The following is a 15,268-nucleotide window of genomic DNA, read 5'->3' on the forward strand; positions in this document are numbered from 1 at the left end:
CCAGGGGTTTCCCTTCTGGGTTTACGAGCAGCGAAAGGGGTCCTCCTCCTGGGAGAACCCGTCGCGCCTCCTCATTGAGTTGTTTACTTCTGTCAAAATGGTCTTCCCGCGCGCAGAGAGGAGCCGGTTCGCACAATTTGGGGGAGGTTTTTCTATTGGATGCGGCGCACTCGGCGCACTCCTCCTTTGGAACGTCCACCCCTTCTGGCCGGCCATTGTGTCTCGAAGGAGTGCCCGCTGGGCTTGGGTCCCGGAGCTGGGACCTCTGTGCCGGCGGGACAGGCGAACTGTGGCGCCGCCGTGTTAGTGTTCCCGCTCACCTCGTACCGCGCGCTTGCTTTGGCGAGTTTCCTAACAGGTTACCAACTCCGATTGCCGAAAACCCGCACTGCGTTGGCAGAGCCTACTGACACGAGGATGGTCATCTGTAGATTTTTGAATCTCCACAGTCCAAAAATTTTCTTCTGACATGAAATTGAAAGTTTTCTCTCTTGCCTTAAAGGAGAAACAGGAAAGAAACGTAAAAGAAAGATGGTGATGAAGAAGTTCTTTTGTGTGTGTTCTCAAAAATGTCTCGTGTTTACTAGGTGATTATCCAGGGTTTTCGAAGTTACCGAGATCAGACGATTGTAGATCCCTTCAGTTCAAAACATAATGTTATTGGTAAGTGTTCCTCATTTACTAGACCCGATTTATGCTCTACAGAAATTTATACGTTGTCCATCCATCCTAGGCTTAAGGATACAGGAATTGTTTTTGAATGAATATTGAATAAAATCTCTGTGAAACTGCTTTTGGGCAGGGCACCAGGGATTGAACCTAGGGTACTTTACCACTGAACCACATCCCCAACCCATTTTTTTATTTTGCTAAGTTGCTTAGGGCCTCAAATTTGTGAGCCGCTGGGATTGCAGCTGTGTGCCACCTTGCAGGCTACTTTTGTCATTTATTCATTATAAATTACTTGTTTTATAAGTTTGAAGCATTTGGATAAGTCAATTGTAAGTTACTCATTTGGGGAACTGGAAATGTAGCTCAATGGTAGAGTGCTTGTCTGCTGTGTATATGTGAGGCTCTGGGTTTGATCCTCCAGCAAAAAAAAGTTACTCAGTTTTACTTGAGTACTCTTAGTATGTGTGCAAGAGTGTTTTAATAGCTTTAATATAGTGAAGGAGACTTAATTTAGCATTTGAGCTGGGTTCTTGATTTATCACATCCTAGTTCAAGTGCTCACTATTGCCTTGTTTTAAGGGTGATGATTATTTATTCACAAATTAATTTTTTTTTTCCTGTCAATGCCCAAGACCACATGTAGCTTGTTGGGAAGAGCAGCATAAATTTTGGAGTGTAACAGAATGTGGTTCATATCTCAGTTCTGGCACATAACTTTTTCAAACTAATTATTTGAGAAATTTTAGTTTTTTCATTTGTAAAGTGAATATACCTGTCTCATAGGGCTATTGATAAAATTAAACGAGAAAGCATATGTGTAAGGATAAAAGTCTAATGGTGATTGTCATAACTATGTAGTTGTAGATTCTTTAGGTTATAATGTTTAGTTTGCTGTTACAGCTAACAAAAATATTTTCTGATATTCTGCTTGATTTTTAAAGGAAAGATTAAATGAGTACTTCTAGACTCACAAATTAGACTGTTATGCTATTGATACAGTTCTGCAGTACAGTATTTTCATTACAAGCTAGATTAGTTCACTCGGATAACAAAAGAGAGTGGAGACTTAAATAACAGATTTATTTTCTTATAGTTCTGTAGGCTCAAAATCCATGATGGTGATTAGGTTCTAGTGAAGGTTTCTTCCTGGCTTGTAGACTGACATTTTTCTGTGTGCTCCCATGGCTCCCACCCTCCTTATTTCATCCAACTCTTTCCTATCATCAAAGGCCTCCATCTCTAAATGCCATCTTATTGGGGTTTAAGGTGTTAACATGAATTTCAGTGGCACATAGTTCAGTTCATAGTGCAAGTGAGGCTTGTAAATATAAGTAGAAGGGGAAACACTGATTACTAATGTTCACAGAAGACTCCCTTAAGAGAATCATACTTTTTTTTTTTTTTGATAAAATAATAAAAACCAGGCAACTATAGTTTGCTAGTGTGCACATCTATAGTCTTAGCTACTTGGGAGACTGAGGTGGGAGGATTATTTGAGCTTACAAGTTTGAGAGCAACCTGGGCAACATAGTGAGATCCCATCTCAAAATAAAGTTGAGGACAGGTTTTTCTTACCCTTGATACATCAATTGCAACCTCATAGTTGAGAATAAAAATTTTTTCTCCTTGTGCTGTAGCTGCTGAAGAGTGTTAATTTGATGTGCCTTAATGGTAGCTTCACTGTACTGGGATTTTGCTTACATTTTTTTTTACAGGTGCTTTCTGATTTTCATCAATCAGAAAATCTTTAGAAACAAGCGTTTTGAAATTTATATTATTTCTTTAACTTAACAGGTTAATAAATATCAATATTTTAGTTGTATAATTTTATAAATGATTTGTAAAATGATGACCATTATCTGGAATGATTATATTATTTATAAGGTCAGATCTATCAAGTGTCTTAGACGTTATTAGGCAGCTATTTTGCAGTTTTGGTTGCAATGTTAGGATTAATAGTCTAAGAATTCTTTCCTATTTTAACTAAAACAGACTTAAGGTTACTTTATTGGTGAGACATGTTTCAAAAGCAGGTACCTTAATAATGTGACAAAGACCAAAGGTAGTATGTATTGAGATTGACTTTAAACAAAATACCTGGTGAAAGCATACCACTTTCATTGTTTAATGATTTGGGGGAGCAGGGTGGGGGGACAGGTACCAGAAATTGAACTCAGGGGCACTCATCCACTGAGCCGTATCTCCCGCCCTATTTTGTGTTTTATTTAGAGACAGGGTCTTACTGAGTTGCTTAGTGCCTCACTTTTGTTGAGGCTGGCTTCGAACTTGCAGTCCTCCTGCCTCAGCCTCCTGAACTGTTGTTTAATGATTTTGACCCTTAAAAAAAATTGAAAACCAACTATCTCTTGTCCTATTGCTTTAATGTTTGATATAGGTACCAGGTGCAGCCATCCTTCCATATCTGCTTGTTCCCAGTCCTCAAAGTCAACCAAGTGTAGCTTGAAAATATTAGAGAACATTTTCTTTGTTGAACATGTCCAGTCTTTTCTTGTCATTAATCTCTTAAACAGTATATCATAACAATTATTTACATAGCATTTACTGGCAGCAGTTACAATCAAAGGATTGTTTTGGTTATATACAAATACTATCCTATTTTATATAATAAACTCGTGTATCCTTGGATTTGGGGGAGAGAATGAATATTAGTTTCTCATGGATATGAGGAATGATTGCATATACCTTTTCAAGGTAGTGGTTTTTCCTCCCTTGCATTTTAACAAAAAATTATTAATATAGGACATTATAAGAAAGTAAAAAGACAAATACATGATAATATAGGATATTATGAGAAAGCATAAAAGGTAAAAGAAGAAAATGAAATTGAAATTCTACCCAAAGATAATCTCACACACACACACACACACACACACAGGCCCCAAGTATTGGAGATTGAACCCAGGCCATCATACATACTAGCTAGGCAAGTGCTGCACCACTGGGCTACACCCTAGCCTTGTTTCCCTGCCCAGGGCCAAGGGCCTAACTCAAGGCCGTCTGCATGTGAGGCAAGTGCTCTGCCACTGAGCTAAATCCCCCAGTGCTCCCCCAGCCCTTTTATTTTGAGATGGCATCTCACTAAGTCACCCACGCTGACCTGGAACTTCTGACCTCAGCCTCCATGGTAGCTGGGTTTACCCACCATAGATAACCATTCTTCATTAACTTATATTAGCACTGATTTCTTAGAAAACATAGCAGGCTGGCTTAGCTGCTAAGGCTTTCATGGGGGTTGCAGTCTGAGAGCAAGAATGAAGGGGAAAACTGGTCACAGCTTTATAAAGAAGACACAGTTGAATTGTGATTATGTTGGATAACATCTAGACAGACTTTATGGACCTATCATGTTTTAGAAAGGTCAGATGGAAGATGGTGGTAAAGAGATTTGATGGGTGGTGCCTGTCTTTCACTGGTCAAAAGTTTACTGTATAGAATGTTTATTCCTCCATGCTTTTGGATTGTGTTGCTCTGGGGACTCACCTGAAGTAGTCAAGGAGTTAAAGCCTCCTTTGGATCTTCACAGTTCTGATGTGAATGCACTCCCAGAATAGGCTGAAACAATGAAAGGTATTAGGAGACTGAGCTTTCCTGTCAGCCAAGGCATGGGCTGGGGCAGGTGAATCTGAAGGGTGTAACTCAGTATCCCTCAAGTTTTTGTATACATCCGTAAGCATGCCTTTTTAAATAAAAATGGGTTCGTGTAATATGTTGGCAATCTTTTTTTTTTTTTCCTTCACCATAAATCTTGCATATCTTTCTTTATTGATTAGTCAACATCCTTTAAAATGGCTAAATGGTGTTTCATTCTATGAGTAGGAATAATTCTTATAAGAAAGTTTTAAATTTTTCAGTTATTAGTGCATGAATTGTTTTAAACTGTTTATACTCATTTAATGATAAATTTTTTTTTTGTCCTTTGTGTGGAAATAATTTCAAGTTTATAGAAAATTTGTCCCATTAAGAACAGTAAAGATGCCTGAAATCCCAGCAACTTGGGAAATTGAGGCGGGAGGATCACAAGTTCAAAACCAGCCTCAGCAACTTAGGCCCTAAGCAACTTAGTAAGACCCTGTCTCAATTTTTTAAAAAAAGAAAAAGGGTTGGGGGGATATGGCTCAGTGGTTAAGCACCTAAGCACTTCTGAGTTCAATCCCTGATACCAATTTAAAAAAAAAAAGTAAAGAGAATATTCATGTACTCATGTACCCTTACCTAGATTGACCTATTAACATTTTCTCTGCTTACCTTATCGTTTGCCCTTGCTCTTGTGCTTTCTTTTTTATTTTTATTTTTTACTCTTGTACTTTATGTATACATTTTTTTCCCCCAAGATGTTATGGTCCATATTGAGGGAGATTGACATAGTTATTTATGATTCTTTAACTCTACAGTTTTCACAAAACAGTTTTATTAAATCAAAAGCATTTGATGTCTTCTTACATGTAGAATTGCTTACATCTAAATTCAGGTTATATTTTAAAAAGTGCCTTATATCTATACTTTATGGTTCTGTGAACCTACATGATATGTACGATTTATCATATAGTATGATATGAGAGACTGCTTGCAAATTTTAAATGATTGTTTTAGAATATTACTAATATATAAATCTTAAAACAATATTTTTGATTAAAATAGAATTATTCATTATTATGATTATAAATCATAAATGCCAGTAGTATATTTAGTTATTTCTATTAATTTTAAACTTTAAGAGCAAAATGATCAACATTGAAATATCTTTTAAAAAAACTGAAGTTTATACAAAAATTATACTTATTTGGTGATCGCAGCTGTTTTGTTTATTGATTTCTTTTGTTCCCTATAAATTGTGTTTAATTTTGAATATAAGATGTGTTAGAAAATTGGATTTAGAAATTTATTTTCACATTTAATAGTTTTAATGTAATTGGTTTTTATATAAAATAATTTGTACTTTTGAAATTTTTGTAGTGGGCAGAAATGGATCCGGAAAAAGTAACTTTTTTTATGGTAGGTATTGTTTTGAATGTTAAATAAGTTAAAACTTTGATATCTTAAGGTAGTTTATTAAAATCACTGGTTTTATGAGCTTATGCCAGCATTAAACCCAAGAAATACTTTATACATGGTTGCATTTGAGGTTTAAAGATCTGAGTTCTGTATACCAAGTGAGTAATTAGCTATGTGAGACTTAACAAAACACTCCTCAATTTTTTCTTTTCACTATAAAAATGGACACATTTGTCTTAGATAGGTTGTGAGGATCAGATGAGATAACATATATAAAAACACTTTTTAAACTTTAATACAGTATATAAATTCTACAGATGCATGTGTAGAATTATGTATTTTCTAAACCAATCATTTTTATAAAGGATGGAAGGGTATAAAAACTTGAGACTCAAAAACTATTGTCAGTTTGAAGATAATAGAGCTTTGAAAATTCTCTGTAAAGGTAAAATGTATTAAATGGTGCCTCTTTTAGCAAATCCTTTGAGGAAGAAGAAAAATATTTTATCAAAATTAGACTGTTTAAGGAGTGGATTGGGAAAATTTTGTTCCTTGTCATGTAGTGCTTCAGAAAAAGAGGGGTTTAGCAAGAGTGAAGGTTCTGTGTCTTCTGTGCACACAAATCGAAAGAGTACACTACCCTGTATACCATATAATGGTTGTAATTTGGTGATGGCGAAAGAGTATAGAGTGGAAATGTGTATTTCGGAATTCCAGGGGGATGAAGGCAGTTTGAATCCACCTCCAACCCAGGAGAAAGCCAGTCTCCATTTCAAGCACACACATTAATGCAGGAGTTCATCCCCCCACTCTATATAATGCTCTCACAGAACATCAACAGTCTCTTCTGTGGACCTGGATCAGGATAGCTGTGTAAAGTAGTGTGGTCCAGGTTTTTACTCTTGTCTGGAAGGTAGGAATGACTCCTTCTTACATAAGGAAAGGGGAGTACAAGCAGTGCAGTAAAAGTTGGGAATCTGAAACATTTCCCTGTATTTCCTTAGTTTTGAGAAAGATATTGCACTACCACATTGCATCTACTATGATGTCAGTAGGCAGTAGGATTTTTTCAGCTTGATTGTAATCTTATAGGACCATTGTTAGGTATGCAATTTGTCCTTGTGCAGTGCATGACTGTATAACATTAGCCTAACCAGTGTACACTTTGATCAAGAAGTAGACCTTAGTTCTGCTTGTCTATTTTCTTATACTTCAGTGTTTTCTCTTCATTTTGTTACCCTACATATTTCAGTGAAAACTTCTTAATATTTTTGTCCTGTCATTTTTTGCCTAATATCTAGGCAAACTTTCTGTAATCATTTTGTCTGTCTAAAGCAAGTATTTTATTTTGTCTGTAGTATTCATTACCTGACACATTATTAAGGAAGGTATGAGATGTTATCAGTAAGCTATAAATTCTCTTTTATATTGTACTAGTACTTGATTTTTTTTGTATTTCTAGCAATTCAGTTTGTTCTCAGTGATGAGTTTAGTCATCTTCGTCCAGAACAACGGTTGGCTTTGTTGCATGTGAGTAAGACTATTTTAAGACAATATTGATAGTATGTATTTTTTAAAATAACATTGTCAATCCTGGTTAAGAAAATCATTTGTTCACGTTTCAGAATCTTTGTGAACTTGACACAGTCTCTCAAGTATACTATTCTGTGAAATTTATTCTACTGTATCAGTGCCAGATAAAGGCCTAATTTTTATGGGACAGTTAAAATTGTAGAATTTGCCTATAAAAGCAGCTCAATTCACAATAGCTTAACTATGGAACCAACCTAGATACCCTTCTACAGATGAATGATAAATAAAATGTAGTACATAAACAATGGAATATTATTCAGTCTTAAAGAAGAATGAAATTGTGGCATTTACACGTAAATGGATAGAACTAGAGAATATCATGCTAAGTGAAATAAGCCAATCCCAAAAACCCAAGGCTGAATGTTTTCTCTGATAGGCAGATGCTAATCCATAGTTAGTGGTGGGTAGGGAAGAATGAAGGAACTTTGGATTATGCACCGGGGAGTGAGAGGTGGGGTTGGGGTGGTAGGGATGGGAAGGACAGTAGAATGAGACAGACATATTACCCTATATATGTGTGTGATTACACTACTGATACAACTCAACACCATGTGCAGCCAGAGGAATGAGAAGTTATGCTCCATTTGTGTACAGTGTGTCAAAATGCATTCTTCTGTCGTGTATAACTAATTAGAACAAATTTTAAAAAAGAAAAGAAAAAGAATTTGCCTATAGATGGATATGTCTTCCACATAAATTTCAGTAAGGATGTGATTTAGTAAAATTCTGGAAGCAAGTTTGCTGAGAAGAAAGTAGAGATTCAGATTAAGGGTTATGACTTTTACAGTGCAGAACCAGAAAAGTTAATTGAGAGCATAGAGGAACAACCATTGTTTACCTAATAAAAGCCATATTTGTATTTAGGATAGTAACATTATTTTCCATTGTGAAAAACTAATAATACAGTAGTGCAAGTTGTTCGAGTATTTTATTAGGATTAAAAAATTGTAAAAAAAGCTATAATAGAACATTGCAGTTTATCTTTCTGGTTTGAATATTGCTTATAATTTAAGATGAGAAAAAGAGATTCCTCAGTATATTTTATCAGAGTTTCTCACAGTAGGAAGTTCTTTTTGATAGCCATTATTATTTTTTCTTCATTTTGATTTGTAGCACAATAATCAGGACCAGTACTCTATAGAGAAAATTTTAAATATATTGGCATTAAAGAATAAATTATCATTCTTAATTTTATTGAATCACTAGATATTAACAGTTTCTAGAAACTGGAAATTATTGGACTTGGTACATAGTTGTGTCATAGATTGATATAATTGTGACATGTTAAATGTGTATATTTCTGTAACAGATTTAAAAGTATATAGAATGTTTCAGATGTTTAAAAAACATTATCTTAGTGTTCCTTTATAGCATTAATATGAAATTATAAGAGAAGAGCCTTAGTATATTTGATATTAGCAAATGGGTAAAATTAGGTGACTGTGGGGCTTTCAGGTAGTGTAGTCTAATAAAGTGGTCTGCAGAATAAAACCTAAATATATCTATTTTTCATATCCTTTGCATAGTTCTGATTTTGTTATCCTTATCCAGTGTCTCTGCTGTTTTGGCAAGAGGGATATACATGCTAGTCTGATATTCCCATTGAATAAGGCTTGTTAACCACAGATTTTAAAAGTGTTTAAAGAATATGAAAATACTTTAATTAAAATAATATTTTAATGACAGATTTTCCATTTTTCTCATATTTAGGAGGGTACTGGTCCTCGGGTTATTTCTGCTTTTGTGGAAATTATTTTTGATAATTCGGACAACCGGTTACCAGTAAGTACCTGTTTCTTTTTCTTTTTCTTTTTTTTTTTTTTTTAGTACCTGTTTCTTTAAGTACTAATGTTGAGAATTTTATTGCTATAACTTAACATTTTTATACTTTGAAACATACATAGCTGTATTCAAGCTTTAATAATTTAGTTCATACTAAAATTGTGTATAATTAAACTAACTTTGAGCTTTTACATTTTTTTCTTAGATTGATAAAGAGGAAGTTTCACTTCGAAGAGTCATTGGTGCCAAAAAAGATCAGTATTTCTTAGATAAGAAAATGGTCACGTAAGCATTGTTTTTTACATTTACAGTTTCTGTAAAAGGGTAAAAGAGTCCTTTACTTGCCATATGTGAGGCACATAACTTGCCTCATGTTCAGCAAATCAGTAGACTGTGAACTTGAAAATAAGATTTTCTGAGACTGATAAAACAGTTTAATGACTAGTCAGTACTACCTGATGCTTTTTAACCCAGGAGCTAGTCTCCTCATTTTTTGCTTATCGTGGGTGCTTTAAAATAATTTATCTGAAAATAATTACAGTGTTTTTCAACAGGAAAAATGATGTGATGAACCTCCTTGAAAGTGCTGGTTTCTCTCGAAGCAATCCTTATTACATTGTTAAACAAGGAAAGGTAAAACAATTGTATGTCTTTTTTAAATAGAAGAAAATTTTCTGAGACTCTACCCCTCGAATGATGACTTTGGTTTACTGGTTGTAATTGTTAAGGTAAAGCAAAAATGGACCTTACCACCTTAGTTTTCATTGATTATTGTTTTATTTTGCATTGAAGTTAGTATTTTACATGACAGTAAAGTACCAAATAGATCCGTTGTATATTTGGATAGGAGCATTTCAGCAAATGAAATGACTCTTGTTTTCTTGGTAACCTTTATTTTTACCTAATGCAATACAGTGTACTGAAAGATATCATTGAGTTGTAGAAGTTACTGTGATCAAATTTAAGAATATTTTACGAATTCTGTAACAATTACATTAAAATTCTTTCTAAAATCAATATTCATTACCACTCAGTTTATCAAAGAATTAAAATACTAAAAAGCTTGTATTACCAGAAATCTATCATAATGCTACATACTTTTTTCCTTAAAAGAGATTCTATTTTTCAGCAGCTCAGTTACAGACTTCAGTTGATTTTTCTCATCTTCTCATATAATTTTCATCTATAGCTAAGATACTTTTTCTTAGAACTTGCCCTTAAGTTTTTTGTTATTGTTCTAAAGGATTTTTTTTTTTCATGTATATACTTTTGATAGACATTTTCTTAGCTCAGAGCCTGTTCTTTTTTTATAAGTGCATAAGAGTAGCTATCAGTTTAGCATTTTTGCTTTTGTTTTTGTTTTACTAGGGATTGAACCCAGGGGCACTTAATCACTGAGCCATATCCCCAGCCCTCTTTTTATTTACCCTCTTGGTAATTTACCAAGGCTGACTTTGAACTTGCAGTCCTGTCTCAGCCTCCTGAGTTGCTGGGATTATAGGTGTGTACTGCTGTACCCAGCTCATTTTAATTTTTTTATGCAGTGATAGCATTTTTGACTTATAGTAATGTTTAATATGTTAAGTCACATGGCAGGTTGTACCATGCTCTCTAACACCAATTTTGTTATACTTTTAAATATTATACCTTTGTAAAAAATACTTTTGTTCCTTAAAAATGAACTCATCTTTTATAATTTATGATAATGACTAAGAAAAATTGGTGGTGTTTCATTTGTATGTTCTTATTCATAAAGGAGTCTTATTCATAAAGGAGGTTTAGATATGAGTCACTTTTGTTAAATTTCATTTACATAAAGGAGATACAAATACATCGATATATGTGCTATATAAATTACATTGGCCAGATCATAATCTTCAAACTCTGCATGTGAATACATGTGTTAAGAACTCTTTAAGGTTGAGTTCTTAAAGAGCAGTTGATAACTATGTAATGATTCTTTTTCTAAAATTTTTAGATCAATCAAATGGCAACAGCACCAGATTCTCAGAGACTAAAACTATTAAGAGAAGTAGCTGGTACTAGAGTATATGATGAACGAAAAGAAGAAAGCATCTCCCTAATGAAAGAAACTGGTAAAATAAATATGATAGTACTTATTTTTGTTGCAGATTACTTTGTCATTGTGTTACAGTTAAAAAGTTATGTCTGTTCTCAAAATATATTTTATGATAATTTGCCTATGTATTGTGTGAAGACAAAATTAGTTTGAGGCAGTTTAAAGTTTAAGATTTCCATAATTCATTAATTTTGAATAAGTAAGTGTCAGGATTGAACAATAAGGCCTTTGTAAGTCAACTACTTTTGACTCTACCTTCCTTGCTGTTGTTAGCGAGGACAACAAATTTGGATTCATCATCCCCTCCCAAATACTGGAACATCACTTGGCATTAGGTTTTAAATTGTTCAGGAACAAGTAAATGTAAAACTTTGAGCTTGTAATCTACCTTAGTACATTTATTATGAAACCTTATTTTGCTTTTCAAGTGTTGTGTTATATTGTGGCTTAGAGTCTGACAATCCTGGGTTCAAAATCCTATACTTAACTGACATCACTTTAGACTTGATCTCTCTGGTCTAAATCTTCCCCATCTACAAAACACTGTTTTGTAAATCATGGAGGTGAATAGAGGAACGGGTAGTTCCATGACTGGAATGTAGTACATATTCAATATATGGTAGCTACAGATAATGCTCTTATTAATGAAAAATAAGAATTAGTATCACCAGTGATATTAGTTTTTTGTTTTCTTTTTAACATTATGGGACAGTATGTTGACTTTTTTAAAAATGAAACTTAAACATAGGTCCTTACTATATTGTAATATGAGGATCTTCGTTACATTGTGTAAATTTGTTCTCTGCCTTTCATAAAAACATCTTAATTGCCCTTTTAGTATCTTAGATTTGGATATCACATAAACAGTGCTATAGTTCTTAAGAATAAATTCATGGTGTATTTGAGAAGTGATATTACATAACTTTTTTTTTTAAAGAGGGCAAACGGGAAAAAATCAATGAGTTGTTAAAATACATTGAAGAAAGATTACATACTTTAGAGGAAGAAAAGGAAGAACTAGCTCAGTATCAGAAATGGGATAAAATGAGACGAGCACTGGAATATACCATTTACAATCAGGAACTTAATGAGACTCGGGCTAAACTTGACGAGGTAAAATATTTACCTTTCTCAATCAAATGAATTTTATTTTTATGAATATGTTAAACTCAACCTATATTTATACTTTTCAGTGATTTTTAATAGAAACTTGAAAAAATTAGAAACCTCTTAATGAATTCATCAGTTACCATGAAGTGAATGGTTACTTTTAGTTTATTTTAGTAGACATTGGAAATTTTACTAGAAGTTATGAAATTTTAGATAAATATAAAACAAGTTAGAAATAGTAATTTTTTTTTTTTTTTTCCAGCTTTCTGCTAAGCGAGAAACTAGTGGAGAAAAATCAAGACAATTGCGGGATGCCCAGCAGGATGCAAGAGATAAAATGGAGGTAAGAATTATGAACAAGGTTTAGGCATATATATTTTTTTTTTTTTAATTTGTTTTTTATAGTACTTGAATTTGAATCCAGGGACATTCTACCACTGAGCTACATTTTAGCCCTTTTTAGTTCTTATTTTGAGACAGAATCTCATTAAGTTGCCTAGGCTGGCCTCAAATTTGTAATCCTTCTGCCTCAGTCTTCCAAGTAGTTGGGATTACAAGTGTGTGCTATTGTGCTTGATTACTTGATTTTTCGACTATAGTAAATCCTTTTGTACCAGAACTGTGGAATAATAGCCACAAGGGGAAGTCCAAGGGATTGAGATTTGTAAAGACAGGGTAGTAACTAAAAGCATGAGTGAAAAAAAGAGAATGGGTAGAATTAATGGTGTCACAGTTCTGCTATTGTACTTCTAATTTCCTGACTCATTTCTGTTTGATACTTTTTGGATAGGATATTGAGCGCCAAGTTAGAGAGTTGAAAACAAAAATTTCAGCTATGAAAGAAGAAAAAGAACAGCTCAGTGCTGAAAGACAAGAACAAATCAAGCAGAGGACTAAACTGGAGCTTAAAGCTAAGGATTTACAAGATGAATTAGCTGGCAATAGTGAACAAAGGGTAAGTCAAAATGCTAAAAATGAAAGACATAAATGTTCAGGTTAGTAAGAACTATAGAAGATAGTTCTGTGATGGGGGTGCATACTTGAATGTTTTATAAAAACTTTACCACATTATCAAGTAGCACAGTATAAGTACTGTCTTTTTATTTCTTTCATTTCAAAAAATTAGTTTTATGTTGCAGGATTGCTTTTCTCATGAGGTGTTTTCCCCCCCTCCCCCCGAGAAAACATTTTATGCTAGATTTTTTAAAGTTTAGAAAAAAATTTTAAACAAATTGCTCTTTTACTTGTCTTGCTTTATTTACAGAAACGTTTATTAAAGGAGAGACAGAAATTGCTTGAAAAAATAGAAGAAAAGCAGAAAGAACTGGCAGAAACAGAACCTAAATTTAACAGCGTAAAAGAAAAAGAAGAGCGAGGAATTGCGAGGTTTGGAAATTTTCACCAGCGCTTAATTTTCTACATAGTTGCTCTATAAAACATGCACATCTATGGGTTAAGAAGATACTGGCACAATAATTAAGGGCAAAAGTTAACTGTGCTCTTGAAAGTAGTAATAGCTAATGTTAAACAACTACTTTGGATCAAGTGTTATTATACACATACTGCCTACATTATTTCTACTCAAAAGTGGTAATTGACTTTTAACCCTGTTTTAAATTCTTTGAACTTTGGGCTTTGAGAGATTTGATCACTTATTCAAGATGACATTACTAAATGTTAGACTTTTTTAAAACAAGCTTTTTTTTTTTTTTAATCTTGATAGCATTATTTTTATTCTGTACCTTTTTCACTTAATGCTGTTTTAACTTTTCTTTGTCTATAAATTGAACTTGCCAGCATTCGCAAGCATGTATAGACACATGATGTAGTGTCTATACACATTCATTTTAGTGAGTTGTGTATGGCCTTTGTTCATTTTTCTCCTTACAATATGTTGAAAGTATTTTCTCCGTATCTTTATATAGTGTCTTTATTACAAAGACTGAAGATGTTTATGTAGCTAAATGTAGTCGTAACATTTTTTTAAAGTTTCTAAAATGGGGCACTATAATTCTCTAGATTAACTGACTAACCCAGACCTGGAATGACTATTGGGTCTGCCTGAAATTCTTACGTATGGGCTATTTACCTAACTTGAATTATTATTTCAAAGTTACGTTAATACAACTAGCTAGTCCAAGGTGCTTTATTATACAACAATTGCTTTTTCACTTAATTCCTTTTTTAATGTCATTTTTTAAAAATGGATTATTGTTTCTATGTATGGTTGATGTTATTGATTGTGATTAAACTTGTTTATTTTCTGTTCTTGTTTCAACCCATTCTTATATCTTGTGTAGATTGGCTCAAGCTACCCAGGAAAGAACGGATCTTTATGCAAAGCAGGGTCGAGGGAGCCAGTTTACATCAAAAGAAGAAAGGGATAAATGGATTAAAAAGGAACTTAAGTCTTTAGATCAGGCTATTAATGATAAGAAAAGACAGATTGCGGCTATACATAAGGATTTGGAGGACACTGAGGCAAACAAAGAGAAAAATCTGGAGCAGTATAACGTAAGAACTTCTATAATGGCTTTGAGAAACCTTTCAGAAGACATAAACATACACAGTTCTAGCTACTTGGTTTTATTTTTAGATAACTTTTGCTTACTATTATTAAAATACATAAAATATACTTCTTTGGAAAGGGTTAGCACAATTTAATATATATGTAGCAGTGCTTTTCCCCTCCTCTCTTCTCTCTCTCTTTTTGATTGAACCCAGGGGTGCTTTGCCACTGAGTGACATCCCATCCCTCACCCCTTTTTTATTTTTTATTCGAAAAGGTTCTCACTAAGTTGCTTAGGCTGGCCTGGAACTTGTGGTTCTCCTGCCTCATCCTCCTGAATTGCTGAGATTCGTGAGCTGTCACATGTGGCTTTTTTTTTTTTTTTAAAGGATATTTTGTTCATGTCAGTTTTCATGGGGATTAAGTATATTTAAAATATGTTTTTATGGATTGGTAGTGTGTACCTGATCTACCCTTGATTTTAACATGAAAAAAAGTCTAAAACAACT

The 15,268-nt window shown here is 33.7% G+C and overlaps 1 protein-coding gene across 1 annotated transcript in view; it reads left to right on the top strand.

Moving 5' to 3' along the window:
* Positions 1–15,268, top strand: part of Smc3 (structural maintenance of chromosomes 3) — a 31,450-nt gene that overhangs the window by 555 nt on the left and 15,627 nt on the right. The window contains exons 2-13 of the mRNA XM_047553482.1: positions 588–663; positions 5,647–5,685; positions 7,148–7,215; positions 8,989–9,060; positions 9,266–9,345; positions 9,615–9,693; positions 11,039–11,156; positions 12,078–12,253; positions 12,513–12,593; positions 13,041–13,205; positions 13,515–13,636; positions 14,551–14,764. Coding sequence (XP_047409438.1) covers positions 588–663; positions 5,647–5,685; positions 7,148–7,215; positions 8,989–9,060; positions 9,266–9,345; positions 9,615–9,693; positions 11,039–11,156; positions 12,078–12,253; positions 12,513–12,593; positions 13,041–13,205; positions 13,515–13,636; positions 14,551–14,764 — 1,290 coding nt within the window. The remainder of the gene's footprint in view (positions 1–587; positions 664–5,646; positions 5,686–7,147; positions 7,216–8,988; positions 9,061–9,265; positions 9,346–9,614; positions 9,694–11,038; positions 11,157–12,077; positions 12,254–12,512; positions 12,594–13,040; positions 13,206–13,514; positions 13,637–14,550; positions 14,765–15,268) is intronic.

Source organism: Sciurus carolinensis, chromosome 5, assembly GCF_902686445.1.
Source record: "Sciurus carolinensis chromosome 5, mSciCar1.2, whole genome shotgun sequence".
NCBI lineage: Eukaryota > Metazoa > Chordata > Mammalia > Rodentia > Sciuridae > Sciurus > Sciurus carolinensis.